The sequence below is a fragment of the Triticum urartu genome, chromosome 3A (assembly GCF_056163025.1).
Source record: "Triticum urartu cultivar PI428250 chromosome 3A, HENAU_Tu73, whole genome shotgun sequence".
Lineage (NCBI taxonomy): Eukaryota > Viridiplantae > Streptophyta > Magnoliopsida > Poales > Poaceae > Triticum > Triticum urartu.
In genome coordinates this window covers 328,794,441-328,816,384 of record NC_141875.1, presented here as the reverse complement: position 1 = coordinate 328,816,384, position 21,944 = coordinate 328,794,441, and the positions used below count along the sequence as shown (strand labels likewise).

The 21,944-nt window shown below is 53.3% G+C and overlaps 1 protein-coding gene across 1 annotated transcript; it reads right to left on the bottom strand.

Moving 5' to 3' along the window:
- Nucleotides 1–12,796: 12,796 nt before the first annotated feature.
- LOC147979607 (uncharacterized) lies at nucleotides 12,797–13,213 on the bottom strand. The gene is made up of 2 exons (XM_087515279.1): nucleotides 13,093–13,213; nucleotides 12,797–13,038 (listed from the first exon to the last, which is right to left on the bottom strand). Exons 1-2 carry the CDS (start codon nucleotides 13,211–13,213, stop codon nucleotides 12,797–12,799), a joined length of 363 nt encoding a protein of 120 aa, XP_087371405.1.
- Nucleotides 13,214–21,944: the final 8,731 nt, after the last annotated feature.

Below are 21,944 nucleotides of genomic sequence, written 5' to 3'. Positions count from 1 at the left end.
CATCCTAGGAGAAAACAAGACAGCGGTTTAGATAAGAATGGCACAAACTTAGCAAGGAAGTGCATAATGTAATGGATAACATGGAATGCTAAGATGTTCATTGCACAGCATGGTAATATAGAAACTGCCATATATATACCATTGGTCATACACACTGTACATAGTTTAGTACAAGCCCAGGCTAGAGTACAACTACGGTGAAAGACATTACATCTCATCGAAGGCATTCCGAGCTCCTATACATTATTTTTCTACACCTCCGGAGCGTGATACACACCAAGTCGTATCCCACGGTCACGCAAGACTGTGGAGAATACAACTACTACAATACTAGTGAAACTACTACTAGCTTAGATGGCTCCGTAGTAATCCTCATAGAAGTCGCCACCAAAGCCTGGAAGTGGAACATGATCATCTGGGAACAGACGGTCCTGCGGAGCCTGCGGACCATAGGGACTCGGATGTGGCCTCGGTCCCATAGGTGGTGGCAGACGGGGACCACGAGGAGGGGTGATGCCTCCTAGATCGCGCCACACCATACAATCTGGCAATCCAGACCATACAGGATACAAGTCCCTCATGTCCATGTATCCTGCCTGCACCGTAGGTGCAAACCGAGTCAAAGTGGCCCAATGATCAGCACGAGCGTGGAAAAGCTCCATACGCAAGGCCTGATTTTCGCGGTCCTTATCCTCGAGCATCTCGGCAGTGGTGCGGAGTAGTGACTCCTCATGTGTAGAGTCATAGTACAAGGCCTGATAGTACCCCCTGTGCTCCGGGAAGTGAGGCTGGCATGTATCGGAAATCGGTGTTCTGTAGCAAGGCAGTCCTGGCTCGAATGATAGTCATCATTGAATAGGCTGCATCCTGCACAGACATCTCAATAGTGACCCCAAGTCCATAGGAACAGTGAAGGGGCTCAGTGGATCCAGGATAAGAGGGATATATCCTGACGGTACAGAGGTACTAGCTCTGGTTGAAGTCTCTGAACTGCTCCTCGATGGTATATTCAGGATACCACCGATAGCCTGACTCAACCATCACTCGAACCAACATGGCCGTGTGGCCGGGCACATCAAGGCACCGGGTCAGACGAACCACTTGGTTATGCGAAAGGGTGGCCATCTGAAAGCACAGAATAATGCAAAGGCATTAGAATTTTCTAGGGGAAATCGGACAGAATAACGGCTGTAAATGCTCAGAAAAAGATTTGAGACATCCACAATAGTTTGCAATACCACTCGACAACATCATATCAAGGTTCTGATTCAATTGGAAACATACTAAAAGTAGTAGAAAATGTACCGAGGCTTGTAACAACAATCCTATAAGCTACTACGGATCAGTAACACGTGAACCTGATAGAAGAAGAGAGCCTAGTCCCCTTACTAAGTAAGGAACAAGACACACCTGCTCCCCCTTGGAGGGGCTGGGGAAGCTCTCCGCTTGCGCCCCGCCATTATAGGTGGCGAGCCCGGCTCGGACGGGAACCATATACACTGGAGGGAGAAATCCCTGAGTCTGCAGCTCTACTAATCGACTGTGTGGGATGGAACACCTCTCCCAATCACCGGGCTTAGGGCTACAGCGGTGTCAGGACCCCGATTCCAAGTCACATCGATCTAGCCGGTAACACCTCATATCACATTGCAGCCTCACGCACGGTATCCCCACGGGTGTCGCCTTACCATGGCCCGGGACCGTTTGCGCCTTTTGGCTCACGTATATGATAGTGTCGCTAGCATCCATATGACAGAGAACCCGGGCCGACATGGCTAGTCGTGAACCCAAAGCGGCACAAACCTATGGGGACAGGCATACATGAATCACATCGAGCATGTCGGTCATCAGCATGTGAATCCGGGCTATAGCACTGGGCTAACAGGACTCCGGCGAACCGGGCTGTAGGAGGCTAGGCAGGACTCCGAAAGTCACCGCGTGACATTTCCCCAAAGGGACAGACATAGGAATGAAGTGAAATAGATGCCGGCCAGTCAAGTGTCCTGAGCAGTAGTGCTGGGCTAGCAGGACTCTGGTGAACCGGGCTGTAGTGGACTACTATGGCTCGAGGAGCACTAGACTACATTTCCCCATAAGAAAGGCTGCCAAGGATAAACAACTACATTGTCGGATCCCACACATACCAAGCATTTCAATCATACACACAATATGCTCGATATGTGCAAATACAACATGGCATCACAACAAAACTCTACAACTCAAGTACTTTATTTAAAGGCTCCAGAGAGCCATAAATAACACGTTCATACAGGTAGGGGTCACATGACCCGACACTCAAGTCATAGAAGCATACAAGCACATGCGGAAGCAAATAGTCTGAGTACAGACACTAGAAAGCAAGAAGTCTTCTCGAAGCCTGTCTATCTACCTAGGGCCCTCCATGGCCAGGATCACCACCTGGGTGGCAAGTCACTCATCGACGTCGAGATCTACATAAAACCCATCGGAGGGTGCGGTGTTGTCCTCTGAAAACAGTAATTAAGCAAACATGAGTACAAAGGTACTCAGCAAGTCTTACATCAGAACCTACTATACATGCTCATTCTCAAGAAGGTGGTGGAGTTATTGCAGCAAGCCAGCTTTGACTCTTGGCTAAGCTATCCTATGGGACACCACTAGTAAAATAGTTCGCACACAAGTCCACTAATCACCAACACAATACTCCACCGGGGATCCTCCCTCGTCATCCTACGGGAGAGCCATCCTCGGTACTCACACTTATCTTGAGTCTTTTAGTAGTAACCATTAACTTGTCTATGAACTATATAGGCAACCAAGTAGTCCTTTACCGCGGACGCGGCTATTCGAATAGATGATATTAACCCTGCAGGGGTGTACTTCTTCATACACGCTCTCACCACTTACCACCGTTTACATGACATGTACTCGGCAACCTTCAAGCGGAAGCCCAACGAGGGTGTCGGCCACGGCCTACCTAAACACTCAAGTCTCTAGTCCAGGTTTATCGCCTATCCAGGTTCCATCCGCAGGGAGTCCGGCCGAGGTATCCACATACGGCCCCGAACGATGTGAACAAGGTTCCCGAGACAACAAACGGGTGACTCGGTACACCGTACCATGGTGTATCTACCGCAACATAGCCCACCCCTAGGGTCAGCGCTACGCACGGCCGCCAACACGTAACCTACAAACACCAGAAACTAATTGCAACTCCTGGACAGAGTACTAGGGTGATTAAGAAGCCGAGAGGGTCCATTGGTTTCGGGCCCAATGTATGGTAGTAACTGAATCTTAAATCACACATATAGATCTCAGTTCTTATGGACGGCCTCAATGAAACAACCCACCATGTACTCCTACATGGCCTCTCATCGATACCTTTACCAAATCATGTTCAACACATCCCTCATATTACCGACATAATCATTTCACTCTAGCCCATTACCCAGATGAACCAGACCTGACACAACTCTAAGCATAGCAGGCATAGCAAGGTAGGAACACATACATGGCTCAATCAACTTGTACACATGCTAGTGGGTTTCATCTAGTTACTGTGGCAATGACAGGTCATGCAGAGGATAAGGGTTCAACTACCGCATCACACAGCAGTTTGAAACGTTGTTGTCTTAATGCAGTAAATGAGAGCAGAGGTGAGAACATGGGATTATATCGATATGATCAATGGGGCTACTTGCCTGATGGAGTGGTAGTAGGGTACTGCCCTTCAGTTGGATACTCGGAGATATCCTCGGAGGCAGAACCTACCAAGAAGGACACATAGAACATAATCAACACATGACAATATGCAACAATATGATGCATGCTATGACATGGCAAAATGATGTGTCCTGCCTAATGCAATGTGAAACAAGTTGAAATGGGTCCATTTGTATCAAAGATTCAAATGAAGGTTAAAGTTCTTATGCATAATAAGTGTATTAGCTTGTTTCACCTAAACAGCAAGGTTAAAGTGGTTTGTCATGCATGAAACCATTACAGATGGATAGATTGAATTTTTCTGATCATTTTTCATATATAATTTGTTTGATTTGGAGCTATGGTTGATTTTCTATGATTTTTAGAAGTTTTGGCTATTTTCTGGAATTTCCTATATAAAAATAAATCCAGAAAATGAATAATTGCATCAGCACCGCGTCACTGTGACGTCGGAGAGTAAAAGGCGCTAGGGCCAGTCAAACCTAACTGGTGGTCCCTGTCTGTCAGTGTCTCAGCTAACTAACATGATTAAGTTAATACTAACTAAATGTCAGTGGGGCCTGGGCCCACATGTTAGTGACCTAAACTAACTATAATTAGTTAGCACTAGTCCTAAACTAATTAACAGGCCGGCCCCACCTGTCATAGGCTTAGGGGGGAGTCAACTTGGGCCCACACGGGTCAGACGTGGTCAACTTGCCGGCGGCTTGATGCCGGCGATGACAAACGCGGTGGAGGGGCTTGGGTTTGCATCTCCGGCGACCAAATCGACGGCGGAGAGCAGCTACGTGACGCGGGGAGCGAGCCGCATCGTTTGGTGGAGAAAGTGGAGCTCGGGGAGGCCGGGAACGACGCCGACGACGACCTTGGCGGTCGCCGGAGTTCGGGCGAGGATGAACCTGAAGCTACGGGGCACGCCGAGGCGCGGGGAGTGGTGCGTTAGGCTCCTGGGAACGTGGTGAGTGTGGTGACGCGCTCGGAATCGAGCTTACGCGCCTGTGGCCACGGCGGTGACATGGCCAGCGGAGCCGAGCTCTCGGCCGTGATGGCCAACGGGGTTAGAGGGCAGCTCGAGCGACGTGGCTAGGGGGAGAAGAGAGAGAGGCTCACGGCGAGTGCAGCGGGCGTCGAAGCGGGCTCGGGGAAGCCTGGGAGGCGGCGAAATGTCGGCGACGATCTCCGGTGACTGACGAGGGGAACGGTAGCGGTGGCGGCATTGCAGCACGTCCGAGGCCTCGTGGCTCGTCGAGGAGGTCGAGGGAGATGTTGCGGAGCTCGTGGGCACGGTGGGGTGACACGGGGACGATGGTGGCTGTGGCTACGGCGGCTGCGTCGGCCATGGCTTCGGGGGAGTGAGGGAGAGAGGCAAGGGGCGAATGAGATGTCCATGGGGTCGGGGCGGCGACGTGGATCTTGCCCAGGTGTCTTGGCCTCGCGGGCGGCAAGCAGCTGACGCCGTGGCGAGCTCGTGCTCGCCGGCGTCACCTCTATGCCTGCCTGGTGAGGGAGAAGCAGCTGGCTGGCACGGGCCAGCACAGTGCTGGGCCGGCCAGGTGGGCTGCGGCCAGGTAAGTTTCCTACTCCTCTTTTATTTCTGTTTTCTATTTTTCTGTAAGTTTGTGGCTTTATTAAAAATACTTAGGCACTTACAAAAATCCTGAAAATAATCATAGGCTCTGTTTAGATTATTTCCAACAGCCCACACTTATTTCCAGAATTATTTGAGCATTTAAAATATTTTATAGCATTTAAATGCCCAAATTCAAATACTTATGATTTAATTCAAAAAAATCCAGAATCTCCTAGAAAAGAGTGCACCATTTTTGCCAGGGGTTTTAACCCAATCCAGAAATGATGAACATTTTGTGAAGGGCATTTTGGGTTCATTGAAAATATTTTAGTAAACCCTAGTTGTTTCCAGGGGTACTAGGGGTTCTGTCATCCCCATTTCAAGTTTCTGTAAAAGTAGACATGATGCAACACTCTAATGCATGAACCAGGTAGGGTGTGACACGGGGCGGGAGGAGGAGCTGCGGTGGTCGGCCATGTTGGAGTGGATTTTTCCGAAGTGCGCTCCGATGGATTCTCGCCGTGGGAAGATGGTATGGATTGTATCTAAGAATCCCCATCCCTTTAATAGACAATTTATTTACCTGGCTAGGGGGCGAATGTAAAAACGCCCTGGCTCCTCGTATCGTGGAAGATAGCCCTTATTGAGCACAGAAGCCAAGAAGTCCAACATTTATGGGGCCGGACACTACTTAACAGACATTCAAGATTTGGAGAAGAACCCGCCTTGCAATGCCGAAGACAATACTGCGTGCCGGACTCAACATCATTGAAGCCTGGTTCGGGGGCTACTGAGGTAGTCCTAGATTAGGGGGTCTCCGGACAGCCGGACTATATCCTTTGGCCGGACTGTTGGACTATGAAGATACAAGATTGAAGACTTTGTCTCGTGTCCGGATGGGACTTTACTTGGCGTGGAAGGCAAGCTAGGTAATACGGATATGTATATCTCCTCCTTTGTAGCCGACCTTGTGTAACCCTAGCCCCCTCCGGTGTCTATATAAACCGGAGGGTTTTAGTCCGTAGGACAACAGACAATCATACCATAGGCTAGATTTTAGGGTTTAGCCTCTTTGATCTCGTGGTAGATCAACTCTTGTAATACTCATATCATCAAGAACAATCAAGCAGGACGTAGGGTATTACCTCCATCAAGAGGGCCTGAACCTGGGTAAACATCGTGTCCCCTGCCTCCTGTTACCATCCGCCTTAGACGCACAGTTCGAGACCCCTTACCCGAGATCCGCCGATTTTGACACCGACACCTGGGTCGATTCCTTACGTGACGCCCGACTCATGCGCTGCTGATGGCAATGCTGCCAGGTTATGTCCTTGCTAGCTCCCCCCTTTGACTCTCCTGAGTGCTCTGCATCCTCGGGTCCCGACCCTTGAGCGAGCTCAGCTGCTGCTGGTATGCCAGGTCGTGATTCCGTGGTCAAGGCCAGGGGGTGAGGCCTGGAGAGTCAGTAAGAGCTCCTGAGGCGCAATGCTCAGGAGCCCACCCTTTAACGCAAAATCGAAAATTATGATAGGGAGCATCCGGCGGGGCCACCTGTAGGTGGGCTCCGGACATTCCTGCGAGTTAGTATAAGGAGATAGAGTAGCCCATAGCCGCGCTTGCTGCCCTGCCATTGCTCCTTCCATGAGAAGATAAAGGCACTATGGATCTAGTAAGGTGGCTTGCACGGAGAGGGCCGCGAGCCAGCGCTCGATCGCATAGGTTTATCGGCGTTGCAGGGACGGACCCGAGCGCAAGCATCGTGCCAGTATGTGAGACTCCCGTCACAGGGTGAGCAAGTGACCGATCAACAACGTGGGAGGCCGCGATGAGCAAGCACCAGGTAAGCAATGATCATAAAGCAATTCATGCAAGGAAGCAAGCTAGTCCAGATAGATGCAAGAATGATACATGCCACTGGGACAGACCCGAGCGGCCTGGGGATGATGCAGCCCGAGGGGTGCCCCAAACTGAGTAAGCTAAAGATGCAAAGGGATGCGCGTCGCAGGGACAAACCCGTGCGACCTGGGGATAATGCTGCCCGAGGTGTGCCCCTAACTGAATGAACTGGAAAGAGTAACCAGATACCGTTGTTGGAGAGGTGTTGGGGTAGCCGAAGATGTGTGCTGAAGAAGTTGCCCTTCATGAGTCGCCAGGGTCCTGAGCCTCGGATGGCTCTGGGGGCCCGGGCGGCTCATCAAGAACCGTCGCCCTTTCTGCCAGGACTGTGTGATGCCTGGCCACCTGATCCGCCAGAATGCTCCGCAAGCGGCGTTGGAAGGTGACAGCCGTGTTCGACAAGTCGAATAGGTGTGAGGTGCACCTTCACACCAACCAACACGCGATGGCCAGAAACCCCTCTAAGATGTGGCCCTGTTGAGCCCTGGAATGTTGACGCAGACGCGCAGCTCATCGCCCTCGCCAGGACGCGGAGCTGTGCCAGGTGGTGGGCGGCGGTCACCGCACATGGTCCTTGCTTCTTGAAGCTCCTCGGGTCGCCTTGGTGATGAACTCCTAAGCACCAGGCGCTCCACGCCTTGTGCCCTCTTGAGGGAAACGTGCGGCAAAGCATGCCTCCATGTCGTACCCGAGCACCTCCCTCATGACGTTGGCTAGGTTCGAGGTCCTCTAGAAGAGAGCCCCGAGCCTAGACTGAGGAGGGCGCCATGTGCGCTTTCCTATGTGAGGAAGGTCGTGAGGTGGTACCGCTGGAAACTCCTCTCTCCTGAGGACCTTGGTGGAGTAGTTGCTTCTTCTTCTTAGGAATGACCTCAGGGGGGTATTGGGCACCTTCGTTGTCTGGGTCTTCAGCCGCCGCAGCGTGGTAAGCACGCTCGAGGGACCACACCGCGTCCTTCTCTTCGTAGGCCACCGAGATGACGCCGCCGCTCCCTAGCATCTTGAGGACGTTGTAGCCATGGTGGGTCACTGCCATAAACTTGGCCAAGGCTGGGTATCCAAGGATGGCATTGTACGGCAAGCAGATGTGGGCAATGTCGAAGTGGATAAGCTCGGTGCGGTAGTTGTCACGGGCGCCGAAGGTGACAGGGAGGCGGACCTGCCCTATGGGGTGGTAGAGTTGTCGGTCACTCCTGAGAAGGGTTTGGTGGGCTGCAGCTGATCATATGGCACTTGGAGGCGGTCGAATGTCTTGACGGACAGGACGTTGAGCCCTGCACCGCCATTGATGATGGTCTTGCTTACTTGAATGTTGCTGATGATGGGTGAACAAAGCATCAGAAGGGCGCCGGTGGTTGCGGCGCCCTTGAGCTCGTCTGATGAGCTGAAGGTAATGGCACACTTGGAACACCTGAGGGGCGCGCATGGCCTCGAGCCTAGGTAGTGCCGCGTTCACCTTGCAGGTGAACTTCTTGAAGATGCGCTGAGAGGCTGGGGCCTGGGTGCCACCCAGGATGCAGGCGATGGCGCGCGGCTCTTGGAATACCCCAACCCCTCGTCTTGATGATGGTCGTCGTTCCTCCTTGGCGGAGGCTGCAGCGAAGGGGGGCCAGCGTTCCCTGGGGGCGGTCCTCACGAGGCTGGTCCTGCCAGTGGTCCTCACGAGGCTGATCACGCCACTCCTGGCGAGGGCCCAGTCGTCCCAGCGTCCTCCGCTTCATCCTCCTCCTCGGACGTAGCCTCGGTCGCTGTGCTTGGGGTGTCGACCAAAACACCCATCGCGGATGGCCCTGAGCTCTTGACAGTAATTGGTGTTGTGGCTGTGCACGTTGTGGAAGGCGCAGAACGGATGGCTCCCTTTGAAGACTCTAGGTTATCGCGACCACGCTTCATCTCTGGCTCTGCCGCGAGCACGGCAGCCCCCTTGCGCTTCACGTCCTTGGCCTTAGCCTTCTTGTCTTCTGGGTCGGTAGCTGGGAGCTCGAGGAGGGAGAGACGCCCCTCCTCAGCTGTTGCGCACTTGGTTGCCATGTAGAACATCTCCAGAGCCATGCACAGGTCTTCGTGGATGGCGAGCTCCTCCTTCATCTTGACATTGCGGACGACGTCGAAGAACGCGGACATGGTGGCCTCGTCCGTCACCTTGGGGATCTTGAGGCAAAGGATGTTGAAAAGCTGGATGTATTTCTGCAATGTTTCCCCTGGCTGCTGCTTGATGCATCGTAGGTCTCCCGTGGCCAGGGGGCAGTCGCGAGTGCCCTCGAAGTTGGCGATGAAGCGCTCGCGCATCTCTCCCCAGGAGGAGATCAATGCTGCGGGCTGGTTCAGGAGCCACGAGCGCGCGCCATCCTTGAGGGCCACGGGAAACCAGTTCGCCATGACCTTTTCGTCGCCGCTGGCCGCCTCGATGTTTAGCTGGTAGAGCTTCAAGAACTCGGCAGGGTCAGGGATGCCATCGTAGTGCGGAGGCCGGACTGGCTTGAACTTGCTGGGCCAGACGATGCTACGCAACTCAGGGGTGAAGGCGCGGCAGCCTGCTGTAGTCACTGGAGCCCGTCGCGGGGGCGGATCCTAGTCTTGGTATTCGCGCACTTCCACCAAGGGCGGTGGACGGTCTTGACGCGGCGGTGCTGGGAACGCAGGGGCGTTATCCTGCAGCAGCCGAGGGACTTCTTGGCAGCTTCCTTCTTCATGCGTAGCCGCCTTGCACGACGGGTCACGCCGTGGGGCCGCGTGTCTTGGTGCAAGGGCGACGTCTTGATGCGGAGGTGGCAGAGGCACTTCGTGGGCCATGTCGCCCGCAGCTGGAGGTGGGCGAGGCAGCGAGAGGGACGGTGCGGGGGAGCCCCCAGTGGCGCTGATGAGCTCGGCGATGCGGTCCAGCCAGTCTTCGTAGAGGTCATCGGTGGGGCGGTAACGAAGGAGCTCACATGCCATGACCAGCATAGCCTGCGCATCCATGGGCGCGCGACGAGCGTGGGACGACGAGCCGGCCTGAGACAGCAACGCGACGGCAGTGCATCCATCCCGCTGAATGGAGGGGTGCAGGGATGAAGCTTGCTGTTCGTTCGCCGCCGGGCCGGTGGCGGCGTTGGCAGCGAGTGATGGAGAACGGCGGGGAGGTCCACCGACGGGCGCCGTCTGACGGACGCAAGCGGCAAGGGCGGCCTGGCGCTCACGACGGGCTCGGCAGGCATCATCCATGGATGCGGCGGAGCAGTGGAGCGTGGATCAATGGAGGAAAGACTCCGACGCACCCCTACCTGGTGTGCCAAATGTCGGATTCCGGGTTCTGGCAAACCCTTGAGGTACGAACAGTGGGATGCGCACGAAGAACTCTCTCTCTAGCTCGCTCGCTCGCACAACGATCTCAAGGCCTAGCTCGATGAACCCAAGGAACACGAGGCACATATATTTACACTCGTTTGGGCCATCGTTGTGGTGTAATAACCTACTCTAGTGTGGTGGTGGTGGATTGCCTCTAGGGCTAGGGATGAACTGCCTCTTGAGGGGATGTGTTCTTGAGCTTGATGAGCTAGTGTGTGTCGATGGTCCCTCTCCCTCTATGGAGGTGGCTAGCCCTATTTATAGAGGCCCCTGGTCCTCTTCCCAAATGTTTTGGGGAAGGGATCTAACAACGGTCAAGTTTGAAGGGGGACAACTAGTACAAGCTATCCTGACAGAAGGTGGTCTTCGCCTGCCAAAGACTCTGGTGGTGACGCTATTGTGGGCTCCGCGGTGACCTCCGTCCTGCCGTCCTGCTGGCCTTGGTCTTGTTGCATCAATAAGGAAACCTTTGCCTCATGCCTCAGGACTCCTCACCTGCGCCTGCCTCTTTAACACCAAAGAGACAACTAGTACACTGCGCCCGCTGGCGCCCGGCTGGCCTTGGTCGTCATGGCTCACGTCACGTGAACCTCGCAAGCTGCCCCTTGCATAGGTATCTCCGCTCCTCAGGAGCCAGCCTAGTGAAGCTACCCCCAGGGAGGTCTTGGCGTTGCCCGCCTCGTGAGGCTTGGCCCCTCGCGAGGGTCTTGAGTGGTTGTTGCTGAAGATGGGCCGTACCAGGACGCTGGTGGAGCCACGCCGTGGGCCGTAGGCAGGCATGTCTGGGTACCCCCGTTCCCAGGATGCCGACACCAATCCCCCTTCCCCGCGCATCTAAATTCCCTATGTCCTCGGTTCCCAGCTGTTGAGCAAGGCTCAGCCGCCACTGGCATGCCGAGTCGCGATGCCGTGGTCAAGGCCAGGGGGTGAGGGCTCGAGAGCCAGTAGGAGCCCCTGAGGTGCGATGCTCAAGGCCCCCCCTTTAACGTGCAAGCGGATTGCGTGAGAAAGGAGTGGTGGGCCTTGCGAAGGTGCCTTGGAGGGGTCGTGACTCCGGGCGTTGACGTGGCTGCTCGTAGTTCCGATTCTGGAGGTCACTGTGGGTTAGTCTGGGGAAGAGAACATAGCACATAGCCGCGCTTTCTGTCCTGCCGTTGATCTTTCTGCAAGAAGATGAAGGCACTGAGGACCTGGTGAGGTGACGTGCGTGGGGCAGGCGGCAAGTCAGAGCTCGATCTCTCGGATTTATCAACGCTGTAGGCACGAACCCAAGCACATGCGTCATGCCAGCATGTAGCCCCTGTTGCGGGATGAGCAAGAGGCCTGTTAGCAATGCGCGGTGGCCGCGAAGGGCGGTTTCATAAATAATGAGACAACAAATATAATGCTGATAATCATGATAAAAAAGGCAAGCATACGAGTTCGGAGAACATAAATTAAAATGGTGCAGCCGCGGGACTGGTCCTGACAGCTTGAGGACGATGCGGCCAGAGGGGCACCCTCAATTTATCAAACCAAAAAGTGTCAAGTGGCACCGTTGCAGAAGAAGTGTTGGAGTAGCAGAAGACGTGTGCCGCAAAAGTCGTTCCTCATGAGTTCTCCAGCTCCCGAACCTCGTGAGGCTCGGGAGGCCTGGGGGGCTCGCGAGGGTTCGTCACCTCCTTTGTCTGGAACGCCTTGCGCCGGGCCTCGTGAGCCTCCAGGACGGCCCACATGTGGCACTGGTAAGCAGAGGTCATGTTCGGTAGACCGAAAGGCATGCGAACGTAGCTATGAGGGGGGCCCTCACAACGGCCAACGTGGGACGACCGGAAGAGCTCCGGAGTCGCGGCCCTGTTGAGCCCTAGGATGTTGACGCAGGCGCGCAGCTTGCTGCCCTCACTAGGGGAGTGAGCTACACTGGGTGGTGTAGGGCGATGCTCGCCTCGCATGGCTCTCGCCTCTTGAAGCTCCCTGATTGCCTTGGTGATGAACTTCTGTGCACCTAGCGCCCCGCGCTCTCCTCACGGAAGCATGCTTTGAAGCACGCCTCCACATGGTGCCCGAGCGCCTCCCTCACGACGTTGGCCAGGTCGGAGGCCCTCCAGAGGAGAGCCCCCGAGCCCAACCTGAGAGGGGCGCCGGGCACGCCTTCCTATGTGGGAGGGGAAGGTGCCCCATCAGTGGGCGTGAGGCCAAAGGCACGATCGTTAGATGCCCCATTCTCCTGAGACCCTCGGTGCAGCAGCTGCTTCTTCTTCTTGGTGATGACCTCAGGGGGTGGATGGCGCCTTCACCATTCGGGTTCTCGACCGCCGCAGCCTAGTAGGCGTGCTCGAGGGAGCACACCATGTAATTTTCATCGAAGGTTACTGTGATGATGCCGCCGCTCCCTGGCATCTTGAGGACGTTGTATCTGTGGTGAACCGCGGCCATGAACTTGGCCAGGGCTGGATATCCAAGGATCGCGTTGTATGGGAGGCGAATGTGGGTGATGTTGAAGTCAATGAGCTCAGTGTGGTAGTTGTCGCGCTTTCCGAAGGTGACAGGGAGGCAGATCTTCCCTATGGGGGAAGTGCAGCCGTCGGTTAGCCCTGAGAATGGCCTGGTAGGTTAACGTTGGTCATACGGCACCTGGAGTGTGTCGAACGTCTCGACAGAGAGGACATTCAGCCCCACGCTGCCATCAATAAGTGTCTTGGTGACGAGGACATTGCTGAGGGTGGGCGAGTAGAGCATCGGGAGCGCGCTGGCACTGGCCGCACACTTGAGCTGGTCGGCAGAGTCGAAGGTGATGGCGCACTTGGACCACCTGAGCGGATGCGTCGCCTCGAGCTTGAGGAGGGCCGCGTTCACCTTGCGAGCGAACTGCTTGAAGACGCGATGGGAGGCGGGGGCCTGAGCACTACATAGGATGCAAGGATGGCACGAGGTTCTTGGAAGCCCCCGGCCCCATCGTCTTGGTGGTGGTCGTCCTTCCTCCTCAGCGGTGGCGGCATAGGAGGAAGGCCAGCATTGCCCTAAGGGCGGTCCTCATGAGGTTGGTCCCCCCATGGGCCCTCGTGAGGCTGACCCTGCCAGTGATCCTCACGAGGTTGATCGTGCCAGTCCTAGCAGGGGTGGTGGTTGTCCAAGCGTTCCCCACTTCAGCCTCCTCAGCCGTGGTCATTGCGCTCAAGGCGCCGGCCAAGGCGCCTGTCTCGGATGGCCTTGAGCTCTTCGCAGTCATTGGTGTTGTGGCTATGTGATGATGACATGTACCTAGGGTAGGGCGATAGACCTAATCTAAGCACCCCTCACAAGGACACTGCCCTACAGTCTATGACAATCAAAGGACAGCAAGTTCTACCGACTAGAATCACCTGAGTGCATACCCACTCGACCAATATCTCCACCCGGATATCCCAATTCCATTCGACCAGTACGTCATCACTTGACCATACAAGAAACCACTCGGAGTATAGAAGATCAAACATCATTCAGGATGGCAACGGTCAGGCATTCACTCCTACTATTAATGATCATCTATATGACTTTATTGCTGGCGTTACTAGTAACGCCTCACCTTAATGTACATTGAACTCTTTGTAACATGGGCTGGCTAGGGTCCTGGCGCACTCTATATAAGCCACCCCTCCACTTGGACAACGGTTCGCACCCCCTGTAACTTCACACATAATCCAACCGACCGAGCCTCCGGGCACCGAGACGTAGGGTTGTTACTTCCTCCATGAAGGGCATGAACTCATACATCTTGCATGCACAATCTCACCGTAGCTAGGATCTTGCCTCTACATTCCTATCCCCATATTCTACTGTCAGACTTAGAACCATGACAGTTGGCGCCCACCGTGGGGCAGGTGTCTTAGCGACTTTCAGGTGAGGTTGCCATTTTTTCCGAGTCCTATCACCATGATTTCCAATGGAGGTTTGGCTGAGGGCCACGAGATCCGTCTTAGTGCGCTCGTCTTCATCGCCGACGACTCCGCTTGGCTTCAGGAAGCTCCCCTCGATGTCGAGGCGCTCCCCGTCCGTGGGGCGACACACTTTCACGCGTGCGCTCGTAGCGTCCTTCTGCGGCAGCGTCGACTCAGTATTGGTCGGCTCCCCCGGTATCTTCACTTTCCGTTGTTCGCCGTCGCAAGCGATCCGGTCGGTCGCAGCTCCAGCGATGCGTGAAGCATGTGGTGGCATGTCAGTCCGCCACGCCTCAAGTCACGGCAATCGAGCCCGACGAATCTCTCTATGGCCTGTTCGACTGGCTCCATCGAGACCCTGTCCGAGTGCGACAGCAGCGACCCCGCGGCAGAGGTCCTAATGGTTGACGCGCCATGTGGCCCGCCTGGCATGCATCGCAATGGCGGCGACGATGGCGGCAGCGATCCATCGTGCGTTCACGAGGAGTACCACCCTGAAACCCTCTCTTCTCAGTAGTGGGAAGAACTTCACCGCCGTAATATGGAGGAGCTCCACACACCTGTTGTTAGAGAAACTTCTGAAGCTCGGGCCGTAGAGGCGGCGCGTTTGGCCACTCTGGCTGAGCGTACCCGACTGGAGAACCTTCAGTGTGCACTCGACGGTCGCGCTCGGGGGCAGATCCCCGAATCCTGTCGACGGCAGCAGCAATTTTTCCCGCCGGAACCGCAGGTATACCGCACTCTGATTCAAAATCTTATGGCCGCAGCCCGCATAGCAGAATCCATTCAGCTATCCCAGTCGAAAGCTGGTAGTAGTTTGATGCAGATCAGAGCGCTGCTCTGAGCAGCAGGAGAGCAGAACACTGTGGTGTCTCAGTCGTGTAACATAATTCATAGCAGATCTGTAGTAGCTGACACCGTTTAGTCGGCTCACAACCCAAGATCTCCTCTGCGGCATGAAGGGCGATGGCATCGCCAAGGGCAGTACTTGGGTTGGAACCACGAGCAGCACGATCATCGGCTCGACCGTGATGACCTCCGTCGAGTGCCTACGCCCCCTCCGAGGGGCGAATCATATGTGCCCTAGCATTATTATGATAGGCACCCGTGCAATGAAGAGCGGAGGAGGCCAGTCGACCCAGGAGAACCAGGGTTTGATGCAAGGTTGCGATGCCCTCGATTCAATCGTACAATAATCATACATGCAAATGTGTACGATCAAGATCAAGGACTCACGGGAAGATATCACAACACAACTCTTGACACAAATTAAAATAATACAAGCTTTATATTACAAGCTAGGGGCCTCGCGGGCTCGAATACACAAGAGTCAGCGGAAGCAACAATATCTGAGTACAGACATGAGTTAGACAAGTTTGCCTTCAGAAGGCTAGCACAAAAGCAACAACGATCGAAAAGGCAAGGCCTCCTGCCTGGGAGCCTCCTAACTACTCCTAGTCGTCTGCGGTCTTCATGTAGTAGTAAGCATCCTCCGGGTAGTAGTGGTCATCAGTGGCGTCGTCTGGCTCCTGGGATCCGTCATCTGGTTGCAACAATCCGGTATGGGGAAAAAGGAATTGGAAGCAACCGTGAGTACTCACCCAAAGTACTCGCAAGACTTACATCAGATCTAAACTAAGTATGCATCTATATCAAAGGAATGGTTTGTATCTGTGCACCAAACTGCAGAATGCCAGAAGGGAAGGGGAAAGACTAGCCTATCGAGGACTAGCATCTTCTGGAAACCACCATCTTGCAGCAATAGGAGGGATTAGAGTAGCATAAAGTAAAGTAGCAGTAATGTTATCAACCTCGGCCAGAGATCCTTTCTCGACTCCCTGCGAGAAAGCAATCCCAGAGCCATACTATCCAGTTATCATCTCATATCCAAGTCTCATCTCCAGGTCTCATCTCAAGTATCCAGTTCTAGTTGTATTGATCGGGATACAACTCCAATTGTCCGTCACCGTAGGACAGGCTATCGATAGAAGTTTTCTTCCCTGCAGGGGTGCACCAACTTACCCACCACGCTCGATTAACTCCGGCCACACTTTCCTGGGTCATGCCCGGCCTCGGCCAAACAATACACCGCAACCCGACCTAGGCTTAATAGAGAGGTCAGCACGTTGCATGGGCAGCCGGTGAGCAGACCTAGCTACCTCCTTCAACAAGGCAGGAGCTTACGCAGTCCAACCCGGCGCGCGCCGCTCAGTCGCTGACGTCTATTAAGCTTCGGCTGATGTATACGACGCAGAACGCAGATACTATGCCGACGTCATGGTTAGTGCTATCAGGCCAGAGGCCCCTCGGATCAAATATCCAAATCGTAGTGGATTGGGAACGCATGGTAACAAGCAGAGACTCACGAAAGATGTGCCCCGTAGCCCCATCTCGAGTACTTGCGGAAAGGGCTAAGAATGCCCGGCCACGCCTCGTAAGGGTCTCGCGGGCACCTTCCAGGTCAACCCGACTCCACATCGCTCGCAATTATGCTCGCGCGGGTACCGCTTAGGGCCGACCCGTCTTTAATAACATGGCTCAGTGCAAAGTCATAGTAACCATAGTAACTGTGTGTCTAACACCAAGGGGAAAACCCGAGGAATCACCCCCGATGAATTCCACTAGAAGTAATCATCAAGGTGAACGTAAGAGGAATCACCCCCGAGGTTAACACTTGAGGGGTTGCACGACAGAGTCGTATTGGAAGTGGTTAAGGAGGAAATCACCATCGATGACCACGACCGAATGACTACACTACATGGTTAACATCAGAAGTGCTGTAGAGGTCTCGCCCTCGGTACTCGATAGTAACCCAGTAGTGTCGAACAACTAAGGGGAAAGTGATGTGCGGTGCCAGGGCCTGGTCTTCGATCACGTTGATCGAGTCATCGAACATAAAGCGGGGCAACTGGGACAAGGTGGGGGTCACTGATGGATCTCTAACCAACCTATACCAAGCAGTTTAGGATAAGTAGGTAAGGTATAAAAGCAGGTAACAACAACAGGCTATGCATCAGAGTAGGATCATACAGAAAGCAGTAGCAGTTCTAATGCAAGCACGAGAGGAAAAGAAATAGGCGATATCGGAATGCTTAAGGGGGTTTGCTTGCCTGGTTGCTCAGACAAGTAGGCAGGGTCGTCGCTGAAGTAGTCGACCACAGCGGCATCATCGGTCTCGGGGTCTACCGAAGAGAAGAGGGGGAAGAAATAGTAAATACACAGCAAACAGAGGTATCACTAAGCATGATATGATGATACATAGCGCTAGGCATGCTCTAACGCGGTACTACACGTTGCAGACGAAAGGGGGAAACATCCGAGGAAGAATTGCCGGTGTTAGGCGGATTCCGGACAAAGGAAAAGAGGGGGAAAGTTCCAAGTTCATCATGCTAGGGGCATGTGACAGATGAATGGACCGCGTATTCGGATTCATTGTATTTTTCTGAGCAACTTTCATATAGAAAACATTTTCATCGGAGTTATGGTTTAATTACTATGAATTTCTAAAGGTTTAAACATTTTATGGAATTAAATAAATTAACAGAAATGGAATATGACGTCAGCATGGCATATGAGTGACGTCAGCAGCCAACAGTTCAGTTGACTGGTCAAATTGACCTGGGGGACCCACCTGTCATAGACAGTGGGTTAAACATGGTTCAAACTAATCTAAATTTAGTTAGTAAAACTACTGGGCCCACCTGTCAGTGTCTAATTTAGGTTAACTAAACTAATTTAATTCATTCCTATTAATTAGGGGGGAGGGCACCACTGGTCAGTGGCTAGGGTTGCCCAGTCAGCAGGGTTGACTGGTCAACCCAGTCAACTAGTGTCCCTGGGCCCCACTGGCAGTGACACAAAGGCGGGGCCCACTGCGCCATGTCTGTGTCGGCGCCGGAGACAACTGCGGCGACCAAAAAAGCGGCGGAGCGGCTCGGGACTTTGCCGGAAATGGGCTACGGGGCACCGTTTGGTCCGCGTGATAGCACGTTCGAAAGAGGAGGCGAAGCCGCGTCGTTTTGGGGCTACGACACGGCCGGAGCGGGGGCGCAACAACGGTAGCGACCTCAACGGCGGAGGTCGAAGCTTGGGCACGGGTGGAATCGGGCTAGGAGCATGGGCGGAGGCGCAACAAGGTGCGCTGTGCTGCTTGAAGCGTGCTGGGCATGGTGCCGTGCTCGATAGAGCTCGACGGCGAGCATGGCCCTGGCGGCTATGGAGCGGGGAGGCAGCGAGCTACAATGGTAGCGGCAAGGAAGCTAGAGAGTGAGGCAGCCTACGCAAGAGAGGGGAGAGGGGAAAGGAAGAGGAGCTCACATCGCTCCTGCAGATGCACGAAGTGGGCTAGGGGGAGGCTCGGAGTTGCCGGAGTTCAACGGCGAGGGCGGCAGTGCCCGAGGTGGAAGACGACGGGGATCCAGGGCTGCAGTGCCTCCCAGCTCGCGCTACTGGCCGTAGTCGACGGAGGTGATGACGGTGGTACTCCTCGACGTCTTCGCGTAGCTCGGGGAGGTCGTCGGCCACGACCATGGCGAGGCGATAGCGGTGGTCGCATCGGGTGTGAGTGAAACTGAGAGGAGGAGAGGAGGATCAAGCGGAGTGGGAGAGGGGAGTGGGTGGTGCAAGTGGAGGCGGGAATCGCGGAGGCGAGGAGGCGATGGCCTTATACCCTCGCCCGGGCATCGCCGGCGAGGCGGGTCCGGCCGGGACGGCGCCTGTAGCAACTCGGGTCGGGGAACAGGAAGGGGGGAAGAGAGCGACCGGGGTAGATGGGCCGCCTAGGATGGGGGGAGTTGGGCCGGCCCAGGGGGTTCGGTCCAGGGAGGGGGCATTTCCCTCTCTCTTTCTTTTCCTTTCCCCTTTTCCTTTTTCTTTCTTTTTTTAGCTTTTCTGTTTTAGCCATTTTAGGCCACCTTCACATTTTGCAAAAATGTTGTTTCACCACCAATATTACCAGAAGAATACTTCACACATGATGAACATTTTAGTTTTCATGTTTGAGCATTTTGAATTCCACACAAAATTTTAATTTGAATTCAACTGGAATTTGAAAGAGAGAGGAGACAAAGATGATCAAGCACTTGTTTAGCAAAATAATTAACTGAACCCTAGGGGGTTACTGTAGCATCATTACACCGGGGTGTTACAACTCTCCTCCTCTAAAAGAAATTCTCGTCCCAATAATTAAGAGGTAGAAGGGAACAGGTCGGGGTACTCATCACGGAGGTTATCCTCGCGTTCCCAAGTGGCTTCATCTTTAGAATGATTTGACCATAGCACCTTGAGGAACTTGCTAACCTTCTGGCGTGTTCGACGTTCAACTTCTTCAAGAATGCAGATCGGATGCTCCTTGTATGTGAGATCATCTTGAACTTCAATCAATTCCGGATCCACTTCACGTTCCGGATCCTTGAAGCATCGATGAAGTTGCGATACGTGGAAGACATCATGAACATGAGAGAACTGAGGTGGAAACTCCAGTTGATAAGCCACCAGTCCACGATGGGCCAGAATGCGGAAGGGACCAATGTAGCGCGGAGCTAGCATGCCCTTGACTCCGAACCGATGAGTGCCTCTCAAAGGAGTGACACGCAGATAAGCTTGTTCACCGGGTTGATAAGTTGAACCCCAGTGTTTCCGGTCATAGTTGCTCTTCTGACGGTACTGGGCCGCCTTGAGATTATCCCGGACAATGCGAACCTGCTCTTCAGCTTGTTGCATAATGTCTGGACCAATGAGCGTCCGTTCCCCAGTTTCTGACCAATTCAGAGGGGTTCGGCACTTACGTCCATAAAGCACTTCAAAGGGTGCCATCTTCAAGCTGGCTTCATAACTTTTGTTATAAGAGAATTCTGCATAAGGGAGAGATTCTTCCCACTTTTTGCCAAAAGAAATAACACAAGCTCGAAGCATGTATTCAAGAATTTGATTGACTCGCTCGACTTGGCCTTGGGATTGGGGATGATAAGCAGTGCTTAAGGTAATATGAGTTCCCATTGCCTCTTGGAAACTATCCCAGAACTTAGAAGTGAAAATACTGCCACGGTCTGAACTGATCTCCTTCAGAATGCCGTGTAGTGAAACAATTCTGGAGATATACAAGTTTGCTAATTGACTAGCAGTGGTAGTCTCCTTGACTGGCAGAAAGTGAGCAACCTTTGAGAATTGGTCGATGACGAAAAAGATAGCATCATTACCTTTCTGAGACTTGGGAAGGCCTGTGACGAAGTCCATCTGAATCTTATCCCACTTCCATTCAGGAATCGGAAGCGGTTGTAGAAGTCCAGCCGGTTTCTGATGTTCTGCTTTGACGCGACGACAAACGTCACATTCTTCAATATATCGGGCAATGTCTTGCTTCATATTAGACCACCAGTACTTCTGACGGATGTCTAGATACATCCTGGTACTTCCTGGGTGAATAGAGAGAGGGGTGTCATGCACTTCTTTCATCACCTTCTCTGTCATAAGCTCAAATCGGGGTACGACAATGCGATCTCTGAAGTATAAGGTCCCATCTTCAGCAAGCGAGAAATCTCGGGATTTCTCTAAGGCAAGATCCTTTTTCATCAAATCCACGTGAGCATCTTTGGCTTGAGCAGACTTAATTGCTTTCAGCAGAGTTGGTTCCAGGACAAGGTTATTCAGAGAACCTTGTGGAACTAGTTGAAGGATCAGCTTGCACAGCTCTTCATAAAGGCGGGTTGGGCTTTGAAGACCATTTTATTATTGCAATAAGACTTATGGCTCAGGGCATCGGCCATTACATTAGCCTTGCCAGGTGTATAAGATATACCGCAGTTGTAGTCAGCAATAGCTTCCATCCATCGCTGTTGATGGAGGTTCAGATCTGGCTGAGTAAACAGGTACTTCAGACTCTGATGATCGGTGAAGATCTCGCAACGATTACCGAGAAGGTACTGTCGCCATAGCTTCAGTGCATAGATAACCGCAGCAAGCTCAAGGTCATGAAGTAGGTAATTCTCTTCATAAGAATGCACTTGACGAGAGGCATAAGCAATCACTCTGCGCTCTTGCATTAGGACACAGCCTAATCCTTGACGTGAAGCGTCGCCGTAGATGACAAAGTCCTTGTGAGAATCAGGGGGAGCAACCACTCGGGCAGATGTCAGCTTGTCTTTGAGTGCCTAGAAACTTTCCTGACATTTTTCTATCCAATCGAACTTAATGCCTTTGCGAAGAAGATTGGTCAGTGGCTTGGCAATCTTTGAGAAGTTCTCGACAAAGCAACGACAATAGCTAGCAAGACCGAGAAAGCTTTTGAATTTCTTGATAGTCTTCGGAGGGGTCCAGTCAAGAATAGCCTGAACGTGCTCTAGGTTGACGGCAATACCATCCTTGGAGATGACATGACCAAGGTAGGTGACTTCAGGAAGCCAGAATTCACACTTGGAATACTTGGCATAAAGTTGATGTTCTCAAAGCTTCTCTAGAACAAGTCAAAGATGTTCAGCATGTTCTTCTTTGTTCTTCGAATATACCAGAATATCATCCATATAGACTACGACGAACTTGTCAAGGTAATCCATGAA